At 43.2% G+C, this 25,557-nt stretch overlaps 1 protein-coding gene across 1 annotated transcript in view; it reads right to left on the bottom strand.

Moving 5' to 3' along the window:
• Window positions 1–25,557, bottom strand: part of ZSWIM6 (zinc finger SWIM-type containing 6) — a 338,014-nt gene that overhangs the window by 5,104 nt on the left and 307,353 nt on the right. The window contains exons 11-13 of the mRNA XM_030193168.1: window positions 23,248–23,405; window positions 19,217–19,380; window positions 5,900–5,981 (exon numbers count right to left, since the gene is read on the bottom strand). Coding sequence (XP_030049028.1) covers window positions 5,900–5,981; window positions 19,217–19,380; window positions 23,248–23,405 — 404 coding nt within the window. The remainder of the gene's footprint in view (window positions 1–5,899; window positions 5,982–19,216; window positions 19,381–23,247; window positions 23,406–25,557) is intronic.

Here is a 25,557-nt window from a genome sequence, read left to right as displayed (position 1 = left end):
TGAAGCAAACAACTACAGGCTGTCCAGAGATGGGCTTTCCCTTTACATGACGATGGCAAGCACTAATTGCATGGAGGTGAACTCGTACTGAGTTGGTTGTGAGGCCAGACTCAGAAAGGTGCATTAGGTATTCAAGCAGGGTCTGGGTAGAGCAGGAAACAGGATCAAGGGCCTTGCCCTCACATCAGACAGCAAACCTCCTCCATTTGAAAGAGTAACATCTCTTGGTGGAATCTTTCCTGGAAGCCAGCAAGACTCTGGAGACACCCTCTGGAAGGCGCAAGGAAGCAAATTCTAAGATCTCAATATCCAAGCCATGAGGGCCAGAGACTGGAGGTTGTGATGCAGAAGAGATCTCACGTTCATAATGAGGGTCGTAAAATATTCAAATCTCCATGGTTCTTCAGTGGATAATTCCAGAAGAGGAGGGAACCAGATCTGCCAGGGCCAGTAAGGAGCAATCAGAATCATGGTCCTGCAGACTTGCCCGAGCTTCAGCAAAGTCTTCCCACATGAGGTATGGGAGGATACGCACACAAAAGATTGCTCCCCCTATAAAGGAAGAAGGTATCCGACACTAGTCTGTCATGGGCCTCGAGACTGGAACAGAACTGAGGGACTTTGTGATTGAACTGAGTGGCAAAGAGACCCACCGAGGGGGTACCCACACTCACAAGAGTTCGCGGGAAATGCCCTTGTTGAGCAATCACTCATGCGGTTGCATGACCCTGCTCAGTCTGTCGGCCAGGTGGCCTTGAGGAGCATTCCATGATGGACTGCTCAATATCACATCCGGACGGACTCCTGACATAGAGGGCGTGATCCAGTGCCCCTCTGCTTGTTATTGTAGTACACTGCAACCTGATTGTCCATTTGAATGAGTACTATTTGGTTGATCAGCAGATCTCAGAAAGACTTTAGAGCGTTCCAGATCGCACATAGCTCCAGAAGATTAATGTGAAGATCTGTCTCCTGGGCTGACTATGCACCTTGAGTGTGAAGCCAGTCTAAATGAGCTCCTCACCCCAGATAGGATGCATCAGTTGTTAGCACCTTCCAGGGCTGAGGAATTTGGAATGGGAGTCCAGAGTCGGATTGAATCATCCACCAAAACAGAGACATCCTCCAGGTTCCCCATGGCCTGACACCACTGGGAAGCTTGGGTCCACTGGACAGTTCTCATGTGAGGGCATGCCATGGGTGTCACATGGACAGTGGAGGCCATGTGGCCCAACAACTCAACATCTGCCGAGCCGTGACCTGCTGACTGGCTCGAACTTGAGTGGCAAGAGAATCTGCCCATGTCACAAGGAGAAACACTGAAGCCTGTTTTGCATCTAGCAGGGCTCTAATGAACTCCAATTGTTGGACAGGGAGCAGATGGGACTTGAGGTAGTTTAAAACGAACCCTAGGAGTTCTAGCACTCGAATAGTCCTCCACATGGACTCCTGTGCACCGTCTTTCGACATGCTCTTCACTATTCAAATCATCTAGGTAGGAAAACACACGGACTCCCAGTCTGCATAGTAGCGCTGTGACTATTGCAAGACACATGGTGAAAATCCTGGGAGCAGAAGCGAGGCCAAAAGGCAACATACGGTACTGAAATGCTGCATCCTCAGCTGAAATTGAGGATACTTCCTGTGAGCTGGAATTATTGGGATGTGGGTGTAAGGATCCTTTAAGTCAAGAGGGCATAGCCAATCATTTTCATGAATCATGGGGAGAAGGATGCTCAGGGAAACCATCCTGAACTTTTCTTTGAACAGGAATTTACTCAGGGCTCTTAGGCCTAGGATGGGACAAACCCCCCCTTTCTTTTGCACAAGGAAGTACCTGAAATAGAAGCCCTTCCCTTCTTCCCCTGGTGGAATGGGCTTGACTGCATGGGTCTTTAGAAGGGCAGAGATTTCCTCTGCAAGTTCCTGCTTGTGCTGAGAGCTGAAGTGATGTGCTCTTGGTGGGCAATCTAGTGGTCTTTGTCGCCAATGCAGGGCATAACTGAGACAGACCATTTGAAGAACCCACCAGAGGTTACAAGGGACCACCTTTCTTGAAAAAAACTTCAGCCCCCCCCCCCCCCCCCCCAAAGGCAAGTCATCTGGGACGGTCACTTTTACTGCGGCCATACTCTGCTGAAGCCAGTCAAACGCTCGCTCCCTGCTTTGACTGGGGAGCTATCTGGGTCTTAGGTGCACACTGTTGATGAGAATAAGCACACTGAGGTGGGGTCTGCTGAGGCTGGCAAGTGGTGTACCTATGCCTCTGTGAATAGTAAGTATTACTTGCTGAAAAACCTCCTAGATATGGAGGCAGTTGCAGAAGGTGGCTGGCAGAAGACAGTATCTATGGTATCAGTGTGCTTCTTGATGAGGTCAGCAACCTCCTCTGCCTTCTCTCCAAAAAGATTATCCCCCCCAGCACATACATCTGCCAACCTCTGCTGGACCGCAGGGTCCAAGTCAGACATGCAGCCATGAGAGTCTGTGCATCGCTAAACTCTGAGCAGATATCCTGGATGCCACATCAAAAGTATCATAGGTGCCCCTGGCCAAGAACTTACAACACACTTTTCTGCTGCTTGACTAGCTGGTGAACAGATTCAGCCTGCCTTGGCAGGAAAGAGTCTGCCAAATCAGACAAACTATGCACCAAGTACCGCAGGTACAAGCTTGTGTAGAGCTGGTGCTATTGAATACAGGAGATAAGCATAGAGGCCTGATATAGCTTTCACCCAAAAGAATCCAGGGTTCTAGCTTCTCTGCCAGGGAGTACTGAAGCATAGTCCCAGAACTTCTGGTTCTTTTGAGCACGGATTCCACTACCATATATTGATGAGGCAACTGGGGCCTATCAAACCCAGGGGAACACTGAATTCGGTACATGGTGTCAATCTTCTTAGGAAGGATGGGGACCGACAGAGGGGACTCCCAGTTCCTTCGCTTGAATGTCATGTGAAGCAGGACCATCACAGCCTATCTAGTCCAGGACCTCGAACATCTTAGCCCTGGGCTCGTTCTCCACTTCCAAAGGAAATGGAATTGAAGCCACCTTTTCCTTTACAAAAGAAGGTAAGGAAAGGCTCTCAGGTGGAGACTTTCTCCTTTCCTGTGGAGGGGAGGGATCAGATGGGATGCCATAGGACTCCTCTTCTGAGATATACAGTGGGTCCTCATTTGACTCCCATGAGCACTTCTAATCGGTGTCAGCCAGGAACTACTCATGGGAAGGCGGAGATCGAGCCCATCTCAATGAGGAGGAACCATGTCCCCAAGAGGGGTGTAGAGGTGTTGGTTCCAGCCTCAACTCCGGCGAAGCTTCTCCCATCGATGTTCAGGAGGTGCCAACAAGGGCAGCAGCCAGAGGAATGGCAGGTACAAGCATCTTAGACACAGGTGCACTCTGCTGTATTAACAGGCTCAGGAAGCAACGTCTGGATGCACTCATCCAGGGCCAAGATCAGGAAAGGCTGGGGCGTTTATGTAGAGACAGACTGCTGAACTTGCGGGGTCAAAGCAGGTGCCTGGTCCCGGCTGTCTGGAGGCCCACACACGGCACCTTTTGTATGGAGGGGGAGCGGTCCTCCCGGCACCTTTGCTTCTCTAGTACTAAGGGAATCCCTCATTGCACAGGAGCTCCCAGCACCATGCATCAAGTGTGAATGATGCTTTTTTCAATGCCAGGCATTGATGCATCATGGTGCCGACAAGGACGATGCTGACTCCTCACGTCACCTCGGGGTCGGGTCTGATGCTGATGAGTCCCGGGAGGCCTGCACAGTGGCCGGCGTCAAGTCAGATAAAGACCCTCTCAATGCACGGTCACTCCCAGCTTCTAAGGGTTTCGCAGCCATTCGGACCAACGCATCCGATGCAATTCCTGATGTCGATGCCGAGGCTTTGGAACCGGCTCCAAAAGTTTTCTCTTTGAGCCTTTCTGGCTAACTGGGTTCTTTCTTTTTTACGAAGACACAGAACACAGTTAGAAGTGGTATATTCAGGCCTCAAACACTGGAGACACCAAAAATAAGTATCTTTGCAAGAGAAAGTCCTATTGCACCGGTTACAGAACTTAAAGCCACTGGGAGCCTTTGATGACATGGAAGGAGAAACAGCCATGGCTACATCGAAAAATTTGATAGTGCTGAAAAAGGGTGAAAGCACCAGAGAAAAATGAAGGGAGAACCCGACTGAAGCTCAGGTCTAAGAGCGGTATACTGAGCGCGGTAAAAATAAGGAAAACTTAAAATGGGGAAAAATAACTTAAAACATTTAAAGGACAGAGAAGAAAATTATCCCGAATAACGTACAGGACAAGAAGTGACAAAAGAGAGCAGGGCTTTTTTTGAAGGGGTACTGAGTACCGGCACCTTTTCCATTGTCTGCTAAAATTTGACCTATGGTCCCCATGTTTTAATGAAAGAGGTCAGGCTCTACACACCAATTCTGCCTTATGACAGATTCTGTGACTGGTTGTAGGGGCCTGGCTATTGTGGGGTGGGTCCCTCAGTGATCATCCCACCCCTGAAGGGTGGCCTGGCATTTGAGTACCGGCACCTTTTTCGCTAGAAAAAATGCACTGCAAAAGAGAGACCAGTAGGACACAAAAGCAGCTCTGTGAACAACCAAACTGGAAGCTGTGAGGAGCGGAGGGGAAGAAAAAAAAACAACAACAAAAAAAACCCCACATCCTCTCTTCAATGTGGAAAAAAGAGAACTGCTGGTCCCATGCTCTTGCGACAAGTGGGAAGGCACTCGCACATGTGCAGTGGATCATGAAGTAGTGCTCCAAAGTGCTCTGTAAAGCTTGTTTCAAGTTCCATACTAGGTAACACAGACCACATTACTCACATGTGATAATTATAGGCCTGCCTGTCCTTGGAGAAAAAAAAAGGTTATTGCTATTTTCCTCTCTTTTGTTTTATTTCTATTTATTATCTTTAAAGTGGACTAACACACACTTTATGCATGAAAATAAAAGGCAGGGAGTCAATTCACAGCTTAGGGCATGTGGAAACAAGCTGCATAAGCATTTGAAAGACTGAAAGATTCAAAACATTGCAAAGAAAACATGGCAAAAACTAAAAGCAAGACAAAGTATGTGTTCCAGAAGCCATTCTAGGAGCACTATATACCATAAAACATCAGGGTAAAGAAACCATGGAAGACAAATATTTTCGTGAATACCCAGAGGCCCCTTCATTCAGTGGCTAAAATAGAAAGCTGAACCTCAATGTCTTGCTTTCACTTTCGGTGGCTTTACAGCTGTTTGGCTGCAAAAATGAGAGATCTTTCATTGCCCTCCTGCAATTATGTTTATTACAGTGCAATCAGAAAATAAAGTTACAGTACTTGTTCTGGGGGAACCCTAGTCAGGTTTTCAGGATCAGAACAGAAAACAGTTACCTCAACTTCAGGAAGAGGCTAAAAATCCTCTCTCTTCCCAAAGGCTGCTTCATAACAATCCATCATGACTTCTAACTCCTAGCATCATCCATTATCCTTTCCTTAATGTTTTTTAGTCTCATGCATTACACACCAATGGTCTCTAATGTTTCTCATACCTCACACTAACACTATTTGCTTTTGTCTCGCCTAGAATGTAAACCACACTGAACCCTGGAAAGAGGATATTAGCAGTATACAAGAACTGATTTGAATATCCACAATGAATATTCATGAGACAGATTTGCCTACCAAGGAGGCAGTGTATGCAAATCTCACTCATGAATATTCATTGTGGCTATTCTGAAAACATGATTAACTGGGGTTCCCCCCAGGACAGGGTTGGGAACCCCTGATGTAGGATTTGCAGAACTATTCAAACCTGAGGATGCACTAATGGAGAAAGAGACAGCAAACATACGCATAAAGTTCTTCGCTAGTCTTTTATACCTACCCACTTCTGTTGCACATGTGACCAACCACCTCACCATTTCCCGACGACGCCAATTTAACGTTGACAACGTCATACGCATCACCTGTGCAAAAGAATAAAAAGGAGAGGCACGTTAGTGCCAAAAGAATGGAACCATTTTCTGTATTTTTTCCATATCTAATTCTTAAAACACTGATCGGTCTGTGGAGGTAACCGCTCAAGTTTGCTTTATTCTTGAAGTACCGCCTAATCATTATAATATCTAAGTGGGATTCGGTTGTGATCAAACTAGGGAGAGGGGAAAGAAACAAAGAAAGGAAGGAAGGAAGGAAGGGGGCAGATGTGAGGATTAACAATATCAACTGAGTAGACAAAGGAGGAGAGAAAAGGAGCTTTGCTGTGTATGCGTGTCACCCTCAGTCCCAGACCCACTGTCAATTAGGTACTATATACGTCATAAAAATAGGCCTTTAGACATGCCTTAAAATTGGTGAGTGAGGGCTTCAAGCATAGATAAAGTTGAAAACCATTTCACAGCAAGGGGGCAGTTCCACTGAATTAAAAGCCACGTTTATGTTCATAACATGTTTGCCTGTAGGTAGGTATAGTCAGCTCCTGCATCAAAGAGGTCATGCCTCACATTTGCTGGATGGTTTCTCTGCTTTTATCGCTCTTTCCCTAGGAATGCCCAAGTCAGCATCTTATCAGAATAAGAGGGGGCCTTTGGCCTCCTCATCTACAGAAGAATTGCTTAATGCTGAATTGCCCCTAACAAGGAGAACACGCCACACATGAAAAGAGGGCTCAATAAAAGAAGAGGTGCGTGGCGGCTTGCTCTGGCAATCTTTACTCTAAACTGGTTTTGAGATAAATGAAAATCTGATTAATGCTCAATTGAGAATCAAGAATTACATCCCATATCATGCATTTGAGCAGGTACATTAAATTAAAAAATGCAGCATTCAAGACTGGCAAGGAAAGCCATTTATTTCAAACAAAAGAACATTTTGCTATAAAACAGACTGAATAGTAAAGCCGTGTGGCACTAACACAAGGCATTAATTCCCTTACCAAGAAGGATCTCATTCTTCCCTCCGCCCAACACTTGATTTCTTTGACTAAAGGGAAATTTACTGATACAAGCAAAACTGATCACTGCAGTTTGCTCTGTTGCTGAACTCTGCCAAGGAGTTACTCAGGCACCTAGTATGCAGTCCTTCCTAAAGGACAGCGATTAGACAGGCTTTTTTATCCCAATCTGCTCAAACCGAGAAACCTGCAGCACAACAATACAACTATCAGAGTCTCTAACATGCTATCTAATTTTCACTTTATTTTGGAATGGTTCCATAAGAGATCTGCTGTCAACATTAAAAACAAACAATAAATGGGGAGGGAATTTTTCATAAATTGACCCAAATCCTGAATTTATCGGCTAAATGAAAATGTAGGGTTCTACAAAATTTACACTTTAAAATGCATTAGGATTCAGTCAGTCCCAGGGAAGAAAATTACCAGACTATTTTCAAATCTGCATGTAGTATTTGTATGGGAAAAGGTATTAATATATTCTATATACCACAAGGAAATGTAGGCTTATTCTATTAAAGTATGCCTAAATTAAGGCATAATTTATAAAATGCGCTTAGGCATGTCATTTTGTTGCCAAATATTTAGGCGTGATATATAGAATCTAGTTCTATGTGCATAAAAAGAAGGGTGCTTATTGGATAAGTGCTGTAATTCTATAAAGAAACTTTTTTTCAGGTTAAAATATTCTTTGGATATTCAATCTAGAGATTTGGTTTAGGTGATGATTGTCTCTGTTAGATTACTTTTATTATCTTACATGGACTTCTTCTGCTCAGTGTGCGGCGGTGGCGACCACCAAAAAAGCAAACTAGGAATTATTAGGAAAGGGATGATGAATAAGACCAAAAATACTATAATGCCTCTACATCGCTGCATGGTGCGACTGTACCTTGAGTACTGCATTCAGTTCTGGTCCTCGTAGTTCGAAAAAAATATAGCGCAATTAGAAAAAGTTCAAAGAAGAGTGACCAAAATGATAAAGGGGATGGAACTCCTCTCGTATGAGGAAAGGCTAAAGAGGTTAGGGCTCTTCAGCTTGGAGAAAAGAGACAGATGACGGGAGATATGATCTGAGGTCTACAAAGTCCTGAGTGGTGTAGAGCGAGTAGAAGTAAATCGATTTTTTACTCGCTCCAAAAGTACAAAGACTAGGGGACACTCAAGGAAGTTACATGGAAATACTTTTAAAACAAATAGGAGGAAATATTTTTTCACTCAACGAATAATTATGTTGTGGAACTCTTTGCCAGAGGATGTGGTAACAGTGGTTAGCTTATCTGGGTTTTAAAAAAAGGTTTGGACAAGTTCCTGGAGGAAAAGTCCATAGTCTGCTATTGAGACAGACATGGGGAAACAACTGCTTGCCCTGGGATTTGCAGCATGGAATGTTGCCACTATTTAGGTTTCTGCGAGGTACTTGTGACCTGGCTTGGGCACAATTGGAAACAGGATACTGGGCTAGATGGACCACTGGTCTGACCCAGTATGGCTACTCTTATGTTCTTATGAATAAGTTACTGAAAAGGCAACAAGTAATGCAAAATGTGGTCACAAAGGTATTAGGTGGTAGGTGATATGAACATGATACCCTGTTTTTGTGTCAATTTTACTGGCTGACTTTGAAAACCGGAATAGAATTTATGGTTCTTACTTCTGTAGTCAAGATTTTGCATTGCTCGAGTCCGGACTATTTAAAAAAAAACAAACAAACCTTGTGACTATAGAAGTTTCCTCTAGAAAGCTTCAATCTAAGCAAGAATTGCAGTTGGTAGGACCTATGAAACACCTGCTGCTTGATTTCTACATATAATCGAACACTGAATGGTAAAGGTCCAGAACTATGGAATAGTTTGCCATTTGAAATAAGAGGGATAACAGATTTGAAGTTTCAGTGATGTTTAAAACTTATTTGTTTCAAAAACATTTAGTGATCATTTAAATTTATATTTATTTTGTTTTTTTAATTTATAAAGTTTTTAAACTGTGAAAAATCAGTTTATAGTTAAGTTTTTCACCTATTTAATTTTGAATTTTACATTAAGATAACCTGATGATTTTTTTTTTGAATTGATGGAAGTATTAGCTTGACGCTTCATTATTCATTATGATGCTTCATAAAGAATCCTAACCATAAATTTATTGTAAGTATGTTCTTTTCATTTGGTCTATTGTAGTTTTTGGTACGAAAATTGTAGTCTGCTTAAAACTTATGTTTGCAGGCAGAATACAAATGTCAAATTAAATTAAAAGCACCACTGGCCTTTAGTTTTCCCCAAAGCACCTTGGAGGCCCAACAACCCAGAGAACTGGACACATCCTGCACACTCAGAGAATTAGTAGGTGGTATAGGAGGGTGGGTATGGGGCAGGTCTACTCCTGGAGCTTAAGGAAGCCCTGGATTTGGATGGAGATACCACTGACGTCACACCACCAGGCTCTCTATGTACAGGAAAATGTCTTTTTGGTACAGCAGGGTGTCTCCTTTATTTTTCCACTTACCTACCCATGACAATCAATCAAAAACAGTAAACTCCAGAGCCCTCTGTTGCTCTAAAGAGGCTCCAAGTAAGTAAATCCTGCCCATCTGGGCATATGTCTATGGCCACGTACCACAGCATAGGTGCAGTTTTAAAGGGCTAGTCCATCCCCACCAGATGACAACACCTCAGTACTCACAGTCCTTCATAGTCAAGCTCTTTATCCTTGGCAACTGGTACCCTTTACATTTCCTCCTCCTCCCACAACTCACCTTGAACTTCTATGGAAAAAAGAATGAGCTAAAATCAAAAATACCTTTCCTTATGTATTTCATTCAACCAAAGAAGGTAGTAAGGGATAGTATTTTTGCCACAAACTGATTTTTCAAACCAAAGAACACTCAATTAGCTGGAAAATAACCACCTAAATAAATGGTTTTATGTTTAGTTACTTATAAATTGTAATTATGTGTAGTTATTTTCCAGCTAATTAGGAGCTGAGGATTAAAAAATAATAATTAAAAATAAAAATCAGAATACCTGTTTTTGTAGCAGAAATATTATTGCTGGATATCTTTTCCTAATACTTGTGTTTTAATCATTCATATAATAAACTCCCTAATCTCTTATTTGACCTGTCTTGAATAGACTGTGTTAAGTAGGGACTATCTTACGTGTTTGTGTACAGAGTTGCGCATGTCTATTAATGCTATAGAAGCAAAAAGTAGTAGTAGTCATTTTTCAGCTGAATGAAATACATAGGTGTTCATACAGCCTTAGCACTGTCAGCATGGAAATGGCACAACAGCGTGGACGACCCAAATCAGAACAAGGAACAGCATTTTCTCGTGTTTATCCAGCAAACACCTATTTTTTGCATCTGGGGTTGATTTTGTTGATGTTCATTAGTTAAAACAAAGAAAGATGATGAGCCCTGACCAGAAAACTGTTAACTTCATTTTTGATAGAAAAAGGTTCATTTGAAAATCATGTGCAAACACACACAAAGCACACGCCCTATTTCTTTCCCTGAGAGTACTTCCACTTTCAAAACTGCACTAGGGAGTTTGTGCTTAAAACGTAACTGCTCTTCTCCATGAATACATTTTCTGGGTTAAGTATGTACATAAATGCAAAACCCTCCTTAACCCCACCCCCAGAAGCACCTCTACTCAGTCTGGGCAAAGTTAATACACATATCATAAGAACACAACAGCTATACTAAATCGATCAAAAAAGATCCATCAAGCCAGACATCATGCTTTCAATGTAGCCAATCCTAGTTACAAGTACAAAGATGCAGTTACCCAGTTTCAGGCTGGAGTTTGAGATGGTCCTGATTTCTGACTACCACCCCATCCTGGTGCATTATGGAACTTGCAGCACCAATTTCCATGAGAAGGATTAGGCACTATAAAATCCTACAATGCTCAATGCTTTGGGATGCAAGTTCAAAAGCAGGACTGGCCAAAAACCTCTCCAGCCTGGAACTGGGCGACGACATATCTGCAAGTATTGGGCAGGAGTATATCCATTCCATAATTTCATACCCGGAGATAAGCGGTGATTACTTGGAAGTTTTAACTTTCTAAACCCAACTATGGTAACTGCTTTCACCATATCCTCTGGCAAAATTCCACAGTTTAATTGTACACTAACTAAAAAAATATTTTCTCCAATTTGCTTTAACAGTATCTCTATTACCATCATGACAGGTTCCCATGTCCTATTTGACTGCCTCCTATTTATCTGTTCCACCCCACTCATGTTTTCTTTTAGTTTCTTCTTCTGTTTCCTGATGCGTGAACCTTCCACCTTCTAACATTTGTCACACTTCTCAGAACCTTTCCTAGTTCAGCTATATCCTTTTGGAGATGGGGTGATCATAAAGGTTCAATATTCAAGCTGAAGTTGAAACAGTTCGTACAGAGCCATATTAGCTTTTTGTTTCCTATCCTTTTCCTAATTAATTTCTAAAATTCTGTCTGCCTTTTTGGCTGCCACTAAACAATGAGCCAAATATTTCAACATATTGTCTATGACCCCAAGATCCTTTTCTTGGGTAGCGACAACTGATTATCAGGGACAGAGAGATCTTGGAAATCTGATTGATTTGTGACCCTTGAGGACTGAACTTGTATGCTCCTGCCTGATATGAAGCATCGTATGCCTATAGCTTTGGACTGCTTTTACCTACAGGCATCACTTTTGCACTTGTTCACATTAAAATTTCATTCATCATTTAGATGCCCAGTACCCTCCCCCCCCAGTCTTGTGAAGTCCTCCTATAATTCCTCATAATTGGCTTGTGATTTTTTAAACATGTATCAGCAGCAAGGTTTAACACTTCCATTGACAGTCCCTTTTCCAAATCATTTACAAATATATTAAAAAGCACTGGTCCTAGTACAGATACCTGAGGCACTTTACTATCTTTCTTTATGCAGAGAAATTACCATTTAGTCCTACTGTTTTCTATCTTCTAGTAGTTACCAAGCTCAGAAATGACACTGGGACTCACTTTCAAAGAATTTAAGCTTACAAAGTTACATAGAACTCTATGGAACTTTGTAAGTCTAAGTTCTTTGAAAATATGCCTCACTGTCTCCTATCCAATGATTTTTTTTTAATTTTCTGATGTCTTAAATTGATGTTTATTCTGACGTAGTTCAACATGATTTTACTCGGTTTCCAGGAGAGGTGTGCTATCCATCTACACATTCCTCCCAGCATCCTGCAGGGTGACTTCCAAACCAATCAGGCCTATGCTCCTGCTATCCTGCACTCCATCCAGCTGCTTGCCAGATGCTGCGGAGGCTTCCTGAAAAGTTGTTTCTTCTTTGCTTCTGATTCATTAGGTCACTTTCTGTTAATGGGGGCTAGTTGATGTGCTAATAAATTCTTATTAATAAAACAAAAAAGGTAGTAGTACTAGTAGAATTATCCTAACACCCACCTCAAGAAACACCGAAGCTACAAATTCATTTAGTTTTTCTGCCACAGGCTTATCCACACTGAGCACCCATGTTACCCCTTAGTCACCTAGAGGTCCAAACAACTCCTTACCAAGCCTCCTATTTGGAATACACTTATAAAATACTAGTAAAAAAGGCCCGTTTCTGTTAGAAATGAAACGGGCGCTAGCAAGGTTTTCCTTGGAGTGTATGTTTCAGAAAGAGCGTGTGTGAGAGATGGAGCGTGTGTGTCAGAGAGAGAATGTGAGAGAGAGAGAGAGAGACAGAGTGTATGTGTTTGTGCGAAAGAGAGAGACAGAGTGTATGTGTTTGTGCGAGAGAGAGTGTGTGAGAGACAGTGTTTGTGTTTCTGTGTGATACTGTGTGAGAGAGAGGGACAAAGACAGTGAGTGTGTGAGTGAGAGTGTATGTGGCAGACAGAGAATGAGTAACTGCGTGTGTGGTGTGAGGAACCCCCTCACCCCCCTCTCTCTCCCCTGCCCCCTTGCAGCCAGGCATGTGCAGCGACCCTCCTCTCCCCGTGTTCCCCCTGCAGCCACCCATGTCCAGCATCCCCCTGCAGCCACCCATGCCCATCAACCCTCCTCTCCCCCTGCTGCGTCCTTCCTGTCTCCCCTGCTCCCCCTGCAGCCACCCATGTGGTCTCAGGCCCCCCCCCTCAGCATCCCTCCTGTCCCCCTGCAGGCATGCATGTGCAGCGTCCCTCCTCTCTCCCCTGTCCCCCCTGCAGCCAGCCATGTCCAGCGACCCTTCTGTCCCCCTGCCCCCCCCCTGCAGCTACCCATGTCCAGCGACCCTCCTCTCCTGTGCAGCCACCCATGTCTGAGGACACTCCTCTCCTTTTTCCCTGTTCCTCCCCTGTGGCCAGCCATGTCCATCGACCCACCTGTCCCCCCTGATGACCACCAACCCTTCTGTCCCCCTGCCCGCCCTGCAGTGTCCGTCCTGTATCCCCTGTTCCCCTTGCAGGCACCCATGTGGTGTGTGGAGCCCCATCCCTATCTCCCTGTTCCCTGCCCCCCCTGCAGCCACCCACGTGCAGCGACCCTCCCCTCGCCTCCCCCTGCTTCCTTCCAGCCATCCATGTCCAGCGAGACCCTCCTTCCCCCCCCAGCCGGCGCAGCACCCAAAGAAAGCCCCTTGTCCCCCCCTTCGCGCATCACCCGACCCCCCCCCCCACCATGGCACATCACCAAGCCCCTCCCCCCTCATCAACTCCCTCGCCACCCGCAACCGCTAATACAAACTGTGTCCGGCGGCTGATGCTTCTGCTATTCAGCAGCAGCAGCCCGTACATAAAGAAAACAAACAAAAAAAAAATCCTCCTAAAACGCACCTCCGTTGTGAAGCATCTCATATTGGCTGAAGTCTCTGCATGCGCTCCTCCTCTCCCCTCTGACGTCTCGTGTTTCTCTGGGGTCTTCCGGCAGGGGCACTGACGTTGAGGGGAGAGGAGGAGCGGCTGCAGAGACGTCAGCCAATGTGAGATGGTTCTCCACGGAGGTGCGTTTTAGGAGGTTGTTTGTTTGTTTGTTTTCTTTATGTACAGGCTGCTGCTGCTGAATAGAAGCAGCAGCAGCCGCCGGACAGAGTTTGTATTAGCGGTCGCGGGTGGCGAGGCGGTCAATGTGGGGGGGGAGGGGCTTGGTGAAGCGGCGGGGGAGGGGTTGGGTGATACAACGAGGAGGGAAGGGGGGTAGGGGCTTTCTGATACCCCGTTGCACGGGTTGTTGTGGCGATGCGGCGGGGGGGCACTTAGAGGAGCACCGTCGAGGCTGTTTGTGTGTGTGTGTTTGTATGTTTTTGTGTGTGTGTTCGCATTTGTGTGTGTGCGTTTGCGTGTGTGTTTGTGTGTGTGCCTTTGTGTTTATGTGTGTGTGTGCTGATGTGTGTGTTGATGTGTTTGTGTGTGTGTGGGGGGTTGCGGGTGGCTTTTGTGGTCGTGTAGTTGGGGAGTTTGCCAGCAGTCTGTAGCGATTCCTAGGCAGGGGGAGGAGTATGGAAATACTCCCCCTGCCTGGGTCGTTGTTTGGGGTGCCTTTATGGATCCCTTTATTCTCTGTGTTCCGCCCTCGAGGGCGGGGCAGAGAGACATGGTGAGTTGGATGGCTTCACCACCATGAACTTACGAACTGTTTAGGGATTTTGCAGATGGCTTCAGCAGGTTGTCTTCAGAATGTTGAGGTAGCGTTTTACCCTGTTTCCCCGAAAATAAGACACTGTCTTATATTAATTTTTGCCCCCCAAAATGCGCTAGGTCTTATTTTCAGGGGCTGTCTTATTTTTCGGGGAAACATCGGGGTTGGCCCGCCCGCCCTCCCTCCGTCGCTCCCGGAACTAACCTTAAACGTCTCCTTTCACCTTCGCAGCAAGCAGCAGCAGGGCAGGCCACTCCTTCCTTCCGTGTCCCGACCTCGCCTGACGTAATGTCCGCGAGGGCGGGACACGGAAGGAAGGAGAGGTCTGCCCTGCTGCTGCTTGCTGCGAAGGTGAAAGGAGGCGTTTAAGGTTAGTTCCGGGAGCGACGGAGGGTGGGTGGAGGGGGGCCCGGCGACCTCGGGTGGGGGGGGGGGGGGGCGGCCTTGTCTGGCTCTCGGCAGCCCTGCTTTCAAAGAAAAATTTGCTAGGTCTTACTTTCGGGGGAGGTCTTATATCTACCAATTCAGGAAAACCTCTACTAGGTCTTATTTTGGGGGGATGTCTTACTTTCGGGGAAACAGGGTATGTACAGATGGTGCGTGGCTGAGGGCGGGTCTATGAGTGAGGGTGACTGATCCTAGCCTATGAAGACTACATGATTTTTGTGCTTCTCTGCCTTGGAGTGAGCTTCAAAACGTTCAAGGTGGGATTTATTAATATAGATATATTTTCAGTTTTCGCATCTCTGGCAAGCTTCTTGTCAAATTTCTTTTGGACTGCCTTATTGAAGGTTTACATTTAGCTTGCCAATTTTAGGCTCTCATTTTCTTCACTAGGATCCACTTTCTATTATTTGAAAGATGTCCTTTTGACTTTAATGCCAGCAGTCTTTCTATCTTTTCTTATCGATGGAATGCATCTAGTTGGAGCTTCCCAGGTGATATTTTTAAAATAGCATCCATGCCTCATGCAAAGTGTTTTACTTTTTCAACTGCTCCTTTTGGCTATTTTTCTTATTTTATCAGGGGTCCTTTTACTAAAAATGGACTGCACTGGTGTAGACACGTATATTGGACGTGCACAGGCCCATTTTTCAGCGCACCTGCAAAAAAAAAAAAAAAAAAAAAAAAGGCTTTTTTTTGGCCGAAAATGGACGTGCAGCAAAATAAAAATTGGCGTGCGTCCATTTTGGGCCTGAGACCTTATCGCTACCCGCTGACCTAGCAGTAAAGTCTCACGCATTAACCAGGCGGTAATGGTATACGCGCGTTCAATGCCGATTAATGCCTGGTTAGTGCTGCGCACCGGAAAATTTCTGGCACGCCTAGTGGACACGCATAAAAAATGAAATTACTGCCTGGGCCTTGCGGTAGCCAGGCAGTAGTTCAAAACTGATGCGTGTAGGACGCGCATACACACCTATGCAGCTTAGTAAAAGGGCCCCTCAGTTTGTAATAGTCTTCCTTTTTATAATAAAATTCTACTGCAGCAACTTTCTTTATTGCTCTCTACTCAATGATTATACTAAATATGATGTGATTTTATCACTACTACCAAGCAGCCCTACCATTGATACTTCTTGACTTAGATCCTCTATAATGTGGAGTAGCTTAATGGTTAGTGCAGTGAGCTGTGATTCTGGGTAACTGGGTTCAATTCCCACTGCAGCTCCTTGCGTGGGCAAGTCACTTAAGCCTCCACTGCCCCAGGTACAGACCCCCCCCATACCTTAGATTGTGAGCCCACTGGGGACAGAGAAAGTACTTAAATATGTGTACAGCGCTGCGTACATCTAGCAGCACTATAGATATGATAAGAAGTAGTAGTAGTAGCAAATTGCTAAGTGATCCTCTCATTGTTTCCAGGTCCTGCTGCTCTATAAAAGTCATTGATAGCATCTTGAAACTTACCTCTCTTGCATGCCACAATTAAGACATTTATCCAATCAATACTAGGTAATGAATCTCCCATTATTACTGTGCTGCCCATTTTATTTGCCTTTTTAATTTCTGCTAGCATTTCACTGTCCATTGCTTCAGTCTGGCCAGATGGATGGTGGTATGTACCTGCACTACTATACGTTCCCCACTCACACATGAAATTTCTATCCATAAACATTCTATAATGTCATTTTATGCATCCTGAACATATAATGCTACCCTTTCGCAATTTGATCCATTGTATCATTGGTATAATTTGTATCCTGGCACTAGTGTGTTCAATTGGTTATCTGCCTTCCAGCAAGTCTCTGGGATACCTAATATGCCCATTATCTTCATTTAACTATCCAATCATTTTTTAGATCCACAGCATTTGCACTGACAACTGATTCTTTTCCAGTTGCACTCAAAACCTGCATGGTGTTGAAATTTGGCATAACTTATCTGTTTGCTCTTTACTTAGATGCACCATGGCTACTTCTACCTTTATCACAAGCTTTTTAGCAAGGTATTCGCACTTACCCAGTTTGCCAATATTTTTAGAAAACACACTCTGAACCATGTGCTCCTGAATGATTTCTGGATGTCCCTCTTTTTTAAATGTTAGTGCTAGCAGCGGGGTTCCACCTTGGTTAAAGCATAACTTATCCTTTCGCTGAGGCTCCTGCTTCCCCAAAACACTGCTCAGTTCCTATCAAAACTAAAGCTCTTTCTCTGGAATACTGACTACCTCCAGTTTTCTATGTATGAATAAGGAGCATTTCTGAGAATGCTACCCTGGAAGTTCTAGATTTCAATTTTCTACCTAATTTTGGCTTCCAGAACCCCCTTCACATTCCTCCCTACATTATTTCTACTCAGACTATCATGACAGCGGCTCTTCCCCAACACCTACGCAGGAAAATTAAGCAATTCTCATGTCCAGCAGCCACCCACCTATACTGCTAAAGATCAAATCTAATAGCAAACCTAACCCTTCCCTCCTGGACACAAGCCCCTGGTGTGAGAGGACACCACATCAGCTGAAGGGCAGGTTTCTAGCTACATAATCATTTTCTGGCACTCCAAGAGGATGCGCTCCTTCCACATAATCTTGCTCTTCCAAGACAGCACCGTAGCTGCCAGACTGGAGATGGTTTATGCTACTATGTCCATGAAGGTCTCAAAGTTTCTTAACACTGGTGGCTTGAATAAGATTGCAGAGTACTTGGAGATAGGTATTTGTTTTTACTGGCCCTCAGTTATGGAATCAGGTACCTTTAGGGATTCAGGTGGAAGAGGATTACTAACATTTTCATGAGCAGATTGTATAAATAATCTTTGCATTGATTTGTATTGGGAAGGGTGTTCTACATAGTGCAGAGAATCAAAATATTTTAACTTACCTGATAATTTTCATTCCTTTAGTCGCAGCAGATGAATCCAGAGACAGATGGGTTGTGACTATCTACCACAACCAACCTGTCTCTGGACTTACCTGCTGCTGACGCTAAGAAATGGTTGTTTTCATATTCTTATATATTGTATTTTTCTTTAGCTCTTCATGAATTCACTAAAATTGTTTTTGCATTGTTAACATGATGTACTTTAACTGTAACACACTTTTGAAGACTGGACTCTTCCTTCCAGCAGCGCTTTGCACCAAGTGTGCACACAGAACTCCTCACTTACTGGTAGATAATAAATAAATAAATAAATATATATATATATATATATATATATATATATATATGCGTCACTCAATGCAACAGACTGGATAGTCCCCCTTTTACTGGTCAGCTGCCGTCTACATCTTAATTTTGTTCAGATGCTAGTTATTTAAAGTTGCTAAGGGAGTACAGATGCTTAAATCTATTATAGAGTCTTTTAGATTTACTTGATATATTTGATAGTTTGAACAGGATGTGCAATAAAGACTATAAATTTAACTACTGATGAAAACCCCTAATCAACACTTATTTTAAGAAATTTCCCTCTCTTCCTGATTGGAACAGTCTAGAAAATAGCAGCATGTGCTTGGGATGGTTAGGAGTTGGAGCTAGAAGGCAGAAGTCTACCACCAGTGAGCATTACTTTAAAGTAGCTCTCTGGGACCTTTTCACAGGAAAAAAATCCTTTTGTAAAACCTTTCGTTCAAACAGAATTTCCACACACCTTCTCTTCCTCAAATCATTTCCACTTACAGAACTAGCCTTAACTAAAAAGAATAGGCCCCACCTGGCTGGGGAGTGGGAGGGGGAATTAGTAAGTTTTTTTCCATAGCACTGTTTAACTTGTGGAAATGCTTTTGAAATTTACCTTCAAAAATATATAGCAGTGCCGCTTTAAAACTACAAGCAGGATACAGTATATGTCCTTCTACCTTTTATCCCACAAGCTATTCCCCCGAGAGTGAAAAAGAATGTTATTCAGCAGAGGACTTTCAATTACATATGCCTTCTACAAGCGATAGCTGCATTGCATACACATCAAATTAATGTTGCAGACTTTCTCCAAGGGAAGGGGAAACAAATCCACTTCGTTCCATTTCATTTCGAAAAATCTAATATCATTAAATTCTGCAATAAAATACAGGAGGAAGTTAGAAGCATTCCTGCATGTGACACTTCATTCAGATTTTTTTTTTGAAGTACCCACCACAGAGATGCTTTTTACCTAACCAAACCTAATCATCATTAACTACTATCTGGGCTGATGTGGGTGGGTTGTACTGACCTGAAGACCTAGCTCCAATGACACTTTTAAGAGGGTGATATCTGGTAAGCTGTCCATGAGGGTTGCTATTTTAAATGCATCTTGGGCAAGTTTGAAGATGTGCGATGAGGAGTGAATGTTTTTCTGGATGGATTCTAACACTGTTTCCAGCCTCCGAACATCACCTGCAATAGAGAGACGTCACAAGAGCAATTATTTGTTGTTTGTTTGAGAGAAACTCCATAAGAAGAAAAAATTCTTGTTTTCAACTGGAATTAACGTGCCAGCAGAAACATTTACTGACAGTTGTCTAACTAGAATAGATTCACCATGAGAATCCTGTCTTTTAAAGCTTTAGACAATATACAAACATCTTGAAACGTATACAGTCAAAATGACTGGCCAATGAAGTTGAACTTTACTTTGGAATCCTTGTAGACTGTGATGTGTTTTATTGGCTTAAGTAAAGGGCCCATTTACTAAAGTGTGCTAAGCAGTTAGTGTGTGAATTAGCATGTGCTGTTAACGTCAGAATGTGGTAACTTAATGGCATGACAGCAAGCATGTTTATTCACATGCTAACTGCATAGTGTGTCATGAGGCAGGAAATAAGTGGGTTTTGGGCCTGGACTGCAAATTGCAGTTAGTGTACGGTTCTTTATCACACAGTCACTTGTGCAGTTACATGGAGGCATGCACTTACCACCTCCTCATTAGGAGGCAGGTAAGTGCATTCATACTAACTGTGAATACATGTACCCCCAAATAGTTTAAAAGTATTGATATACCCCCTTTCTAATCAAAGTGATTTACAATACATATGAGGAAGAAAAACGCCATTAGAAATAGGAAAATAACAATCACCCAAGGCATCCACAACCCATGTATTTCAATTGCAATAAAAACTACAAATATGCCATATTCCACAGAATCCCCAAGGACCCTCTCCAGATAATACAAAAGCCTTCCGGGAAAAATAGTTTTTTAAACACATCTTAAATTAGTGAAGCGTTTTTTCTGGTCTTACCTCCAATGGGAGCTGATTCCATAACGTGGGACCAGGCCCAAAAAAGGCACTATTCCTCGTGACAGTTAACTGAGTTCTGGTACACTAAGGCACGGCATTCAGGGGTCATTTACAAGTGTAACTAAATTAGCTAATTGGTATTAAATAAACATTTAAGTGCCACCAATTAGCACTGATTTGCAGCTACACGCGTAAATGACTTATAAAACTTTTATAAACTTAGCGCTTAATTTCTATGGCACCCAACTCCAAGGGCAGTGTGGATGTGAGAGGGGAATGCCAAGTAATTGGGTACTAAGTTATAGAGTACTGTAAGTCATACACCTAACTGCCAGTTTTTGAGTGACAACATTTACACCACCAATTGACATAAATAGTTGTGCCTAGAGTTAGGCGTCAAAATTCAGACTTGCACGAATTCCATAATGACAACTACACACAATATTGCCGTTACAGAATTGGCACTTAGCACCCTTCGAGTCCTTAATTCAGTGTAAAAACTTTTCTGTGTAGTAACTAGGAAACATATTGGGAACGCCCACATTTAGTGCACAAGCTTTACACTTACGGTGTGGTAATTTTTGCATTTAATGTCTGGTAAATACAAAATTTGACTGCATTTTAGTAAAAGGGCCCCTAAAAAAAAAGATGCTGTACTTATGTGAGATTTGAGACCACAAAGGGGGAATTCATCAAGTAGCACTAGGGCCTTAAGTCGTATTATTCGGCCCTTAATGTGACTTAACCAGTCCTAGCGCCACCTGCCAAAAAATACTTTGGTGATATTTAAGTCCCCATTGGTTAAGTATAATGAGAAGCAAAACAGATAAATGCATGTTTTGCATCTCATTACTATGCAAACACTCTAATGTGACTTCCGGTGATACACCACAAATCACATTAGGGACCATAGATCACAGTAAAATAACCTTAGCTTTTCACTGGGGTTATTTACCGCCCGGGAGCATCGGGCCACAAAGCCATATCCCAATGCTCCTGGGAAGCCATAGCAGGCTCCCCCGGCTCCCAGGCCCCTCTCCCCACCCCAACACAAGCCCTGTCCGCCCCCTCAAAGGGCTACCTTGATATCACCGGTGGTTCAGTAGGTCTTTGGATAGGAACAATGCTTAGTCCAGTGCCACATCCAAAATAGCACCCTTAGTAGTCTCCCACAACTACTGCTAGGGGTGCCATTTTGGATACAGCACTCCTGCCCAAACACACCCCTGCCCCCCCCCCCCCAGATCACCAATGATATCGGTAGCCCTTTGTGGGGGGGGGGGGGGGCAAGGGCTACTTATGAAGTAGGCAGGGGGAGTGGGGAGCTTGAACTCAAGGGGGTAGGGAGCTCGCTCTGACATCCTAGGAACATCGGGAAGCGGCTTTGAGACATGATTTTCCCAGGTACACAGAGTAATGTTGCCTATGAGGTGGTTTGCAAGTAGTATTCTTTTTCTACGGGATTCAGCAACCTGTGGTACCAAGATCCTGCAGGTTGCTGAAGCCAGCGGTAAATCAAGGTACAGTAAAAGGCGACCTTTACTGCACCTTGATGAGATCTCCCTTTAGTGGTATTAAAAGCTCATGAGACTGATATTTTTGTTGGCCCAACAATCTACAAAGATTCTGGTTACCAGAGTGCTGCCGTATCAACGTTGGCTTGCAAGTAATCATGAGAAACAGAATAGAATTTTTCAGGTTATGATGGGTAAAATCCTAAAGTTCATAAAAAGGTATGCTGCAGATTTTCACTTCTGGTATAATAAAACATGTCAATTGGTTTTGAAGAAAGAAGGAGTGGGATCCTTAATAATAAAACCTATTAAAGGAGGCCGAAGCCCTGCACCTCCAGTGCAATTCTTGTGCACTGTTACAGTAATCACACTTTCAAACTATCTTTGCATAAAAATGGTTGGTTCTCAGAGAGACTGTTGTATTTCTTAAGCTTTGCAAACTAATGAAGACCTCAATAAGGTTCTTGCTGAAACGTAGGTTCTTAAGTCTGAAACTCATCTGAAACTAGGACAAATCACAACAAGCAAAGGCTGCTTTAAAAGAAACCCTGCATTCTCTTTGAAAATGTTTCTGGCTACATAGCTCTCGAAATAGAAAAAAAACCCTCAGACAGACAAAGCCTCAACAAAACTTAAAATCATAACATTCCAATATTCCAGGAAAGAACAAACCTTAATCCTGATAAAACCCCAACGCAGAAAACCAAGCCCATACCTGCTAAGCAAGATCAGCTTGCAAAGTAAGTGATCCTACAGCTGCTGTTTCCTAGAATGTCGCAGGCGCTTGCCTATCTCTGGCTTGGACACATACTAGCCAACTCTATACAAAAGCCATTTGAAAAAAAAAATACCAGCATAAGTTCCACACATCAAATTGCAGCTGCCGACTCCAGATGAACATACTGTATTTGGTTTACATAATCAAAATACCTGTGCTCACAAATTAAAACAAATCTACTGACATACACAGGAAAAAGTAACAGAACATTTGAAAATGTGTGCATCACATCAGAGCATGCATATTACTAAAACCAACTGAAAGTGCTCTATAACCACTACAGAGTAAACAACCCCCCCCCCCCCCCCCAGGTCAGTCTAATACACACCTATTAACTCAACAGAAACATCTGGGTTGTTTTCATTTATAATACTAAATTGCTGAGTAGCTTTTGCTGATGTTAGCTCTGTGAACACAAGAACTAGTATTGATTTAAGAGTTCTAAATCTGGTGTTTGTCTACTCTTGGGTCTACACATCTTAGATAATTTTTCTCTCAGCAAAACAAATACACTGCCCTAGACCTGAACTATGCCCATTTGGATGCTATCCAAGAAGCTGAGCAATTCTGCTCTAAGCAAAAGCTTGCAGGCACATTCTCTTTCTGTCCTGCTTCGACCTAGGATCTACAAATACATGATCTGAGAATACTAAATGAGCAAGTATATTGCAGTTTTATAAAAAGTGCACATCTGAATACATCCATTCACTAATTGATGATAATTGTACTATACCTTTGGCTGCTGTTAGCATGGTTGATGCTAATTCACACTGCTGAGATTCAATGTGACTTAGAGTGAACCAGCGGGGATACCGATTTGGAACAACTGAAGCAATGTGGTGTGGGCGAGACATATCTCCTGTAGGAGCCGTAGATTCCAATACTAGTAACCTGGTAAGACAGGAAGACAAAGCTTCTTCAGTGCTGATATGCGACCATCATTAATTTAAAGATGATCAGTGACAAGACAGTGAACAAGGAATAGATATAAAGAAAATTGCACTTATTTTAGCTAAGAAAGCCAGAAAAGCCATACTTAGGCCACAGGTTTTTTTGTTTTTTGAGGGGGGGGGGGGTGGGGGTTTGATTTATAGTAACACTGTAATAATTCGGAATGAGTAGGATCTATAATCAATAATATTTTCACTATCTTACCTATTATGCAACGTGTTTGAGGGACATTCTGGTAACAACACGAAAAAGTGGAGAAAAAAAGACCTCAGGTCATTCGGCTACTCCTTTAAGAACGAGGAGTAGCCGAATGACCTGAGGTCTTTTTTTCTCCACTTTTTCGTGTTGTTACCAGAATGTCCCTCAAACACGTTGCATAATAGGTTTGATTTATAGTCCCATTTTACTTCCCTGTTTATAGGTGAAGATGTAGAGATGGAACATAGAAATGTGCTACCTGATAGAAAGTTTTGAAAAAATTATCTTTGCCTTAACAGGTAACCAGTGTGATTTAATCAGAAATGGAACAGCATAGTCAGCCCATTTCCCACCCCAAATGAGCTTAACAGCTAGTGTTAAGTTTTTTTGAAAGCCTCAGAGTGTTTCATAACCCAAATGCTGAGTGGTTATCTTTCTTAAACATGATTAGGAAAATAAATTGAAAGAACACATGATTCTGAAAGCATCTCTTTGCTTCTAAGCATCTAGTGCTGATTCATAGACTGTTAACAAAATTCTCAAGACAAATAGGTTGCAGGCACCAAATATTTTCAAACACCTACATTTTAAAACCCACTCTATATAAAACTCAGGGGCAGCGTATATGTATTATGAGGGGAGGTGAGAAGAACTTATTGTTGAAGTTATTGTATAGCAATCATGTGACTGTTAAAATGCTCTGCAAAGCTTAGGTAGATATTAGTCACACTGCCATGTGGCTTGAAGTATCACAGTTGCAGCCTTCTGTTCCCCTCAGCAGCTGTCCTACTGGTGCCTGAGGGAAACAGGAAGCAGATACAGGACACTTCAACTGGGGCCAAGGAGAACATTGATCAACAGCAGCCTGAATCCCGTGGATTTAGATCTCATTTTGCAACCTATTAAATTACAAATTCTCAGCTAATTTTACAAGTAGTTATTCTGCAGAATCAGCGGTTTATCAAGGAGGCACTTAAAGCATGAAATGCTCCTGCTAAACAGGGAGACCAAGGCACTATATATCAAAATTGGTAGTCCATCAATAGAGACCATTAGAGCAGTTCCAATGTCAGTGCTAATTTAATCAGTCACTCTGAACACAAAAAGTTACTAATACTGCCCAGTGTGCATCACCTTATATTTGTATATATTAGTGCTTCTTTGCCACATGCCCAGTCCATACTAGGCACAATGTTCTAACAAGTCTGCTTACTTCTGTATTTATTACAATGCAGTAAGATTTTCTATGTGTTCCTAGCTTAATCATATATTTTAAAAATAGGCTCAGTACAGGCCACTCACATTTCCAATCAAAAAGTTCTTTACCATCTGCAGCACAGTACAAAAGTTCTGTAGACCCAGCATAAGAGAGGACCAGGACTGATACGGAGCCTAGGCCTTGCCAGAGAAAAAAAAGCCGAGATACAGACAAGGAATGAAGCATGCAAAAGGGGACAGACGGACGACCAAAGAGTACAAAGAGTATTAAAAACACACACTCACTCCGTATCCCTGAATTCCCTCCCACTAAAAGAGACCATGCAGAAAGGGAGTAAAAAACACATCCCAATCCTCTCTTGGCCATCTTGCTCTTGAACCCACACTCCCTAGTCTCTTCTGCCCAATCCTCTACCCATCTCTCATGACACCCATCCCTTAATCTCCCATCTCCCCTACACTATACAAGTATTGCCATACTGGGACAGACCGAAAGGTCCATCAAGCCCAGCATCCTGTTCCAACAGTGGCCAATCCAGCGACACCCAGACACACAGGTAAGTGATGTGAACGATACTTTCGTTGAAATGAAACGTTAAGCTTAGCCGTGACAGTATGAATATCGTCTGACAACTGATTGAACATATGGAAGTAATGAGATAAAATTAACGAGAAA

The sequence above is a fragment of the Microcaecilia unicolor genome, chromosome 2, assembly GCF_901765095.1.
Source record: "Microcaecilia unicolor chromosome 2, aMicUni1.1, whole genome shotgun sequence".
Lineage (NCBI taxonomy): Eukaryota > Metazoa > Chordata > Amphibia > Gymnophiona > Siphonopidae > Microcaecilia > Microcaecilia unicolor.
The sequence above is the reverse complement of the archived record's forward strand: the minus strand, read 5'-3'. Positions and strand labels throughout refer to the sequence as shown.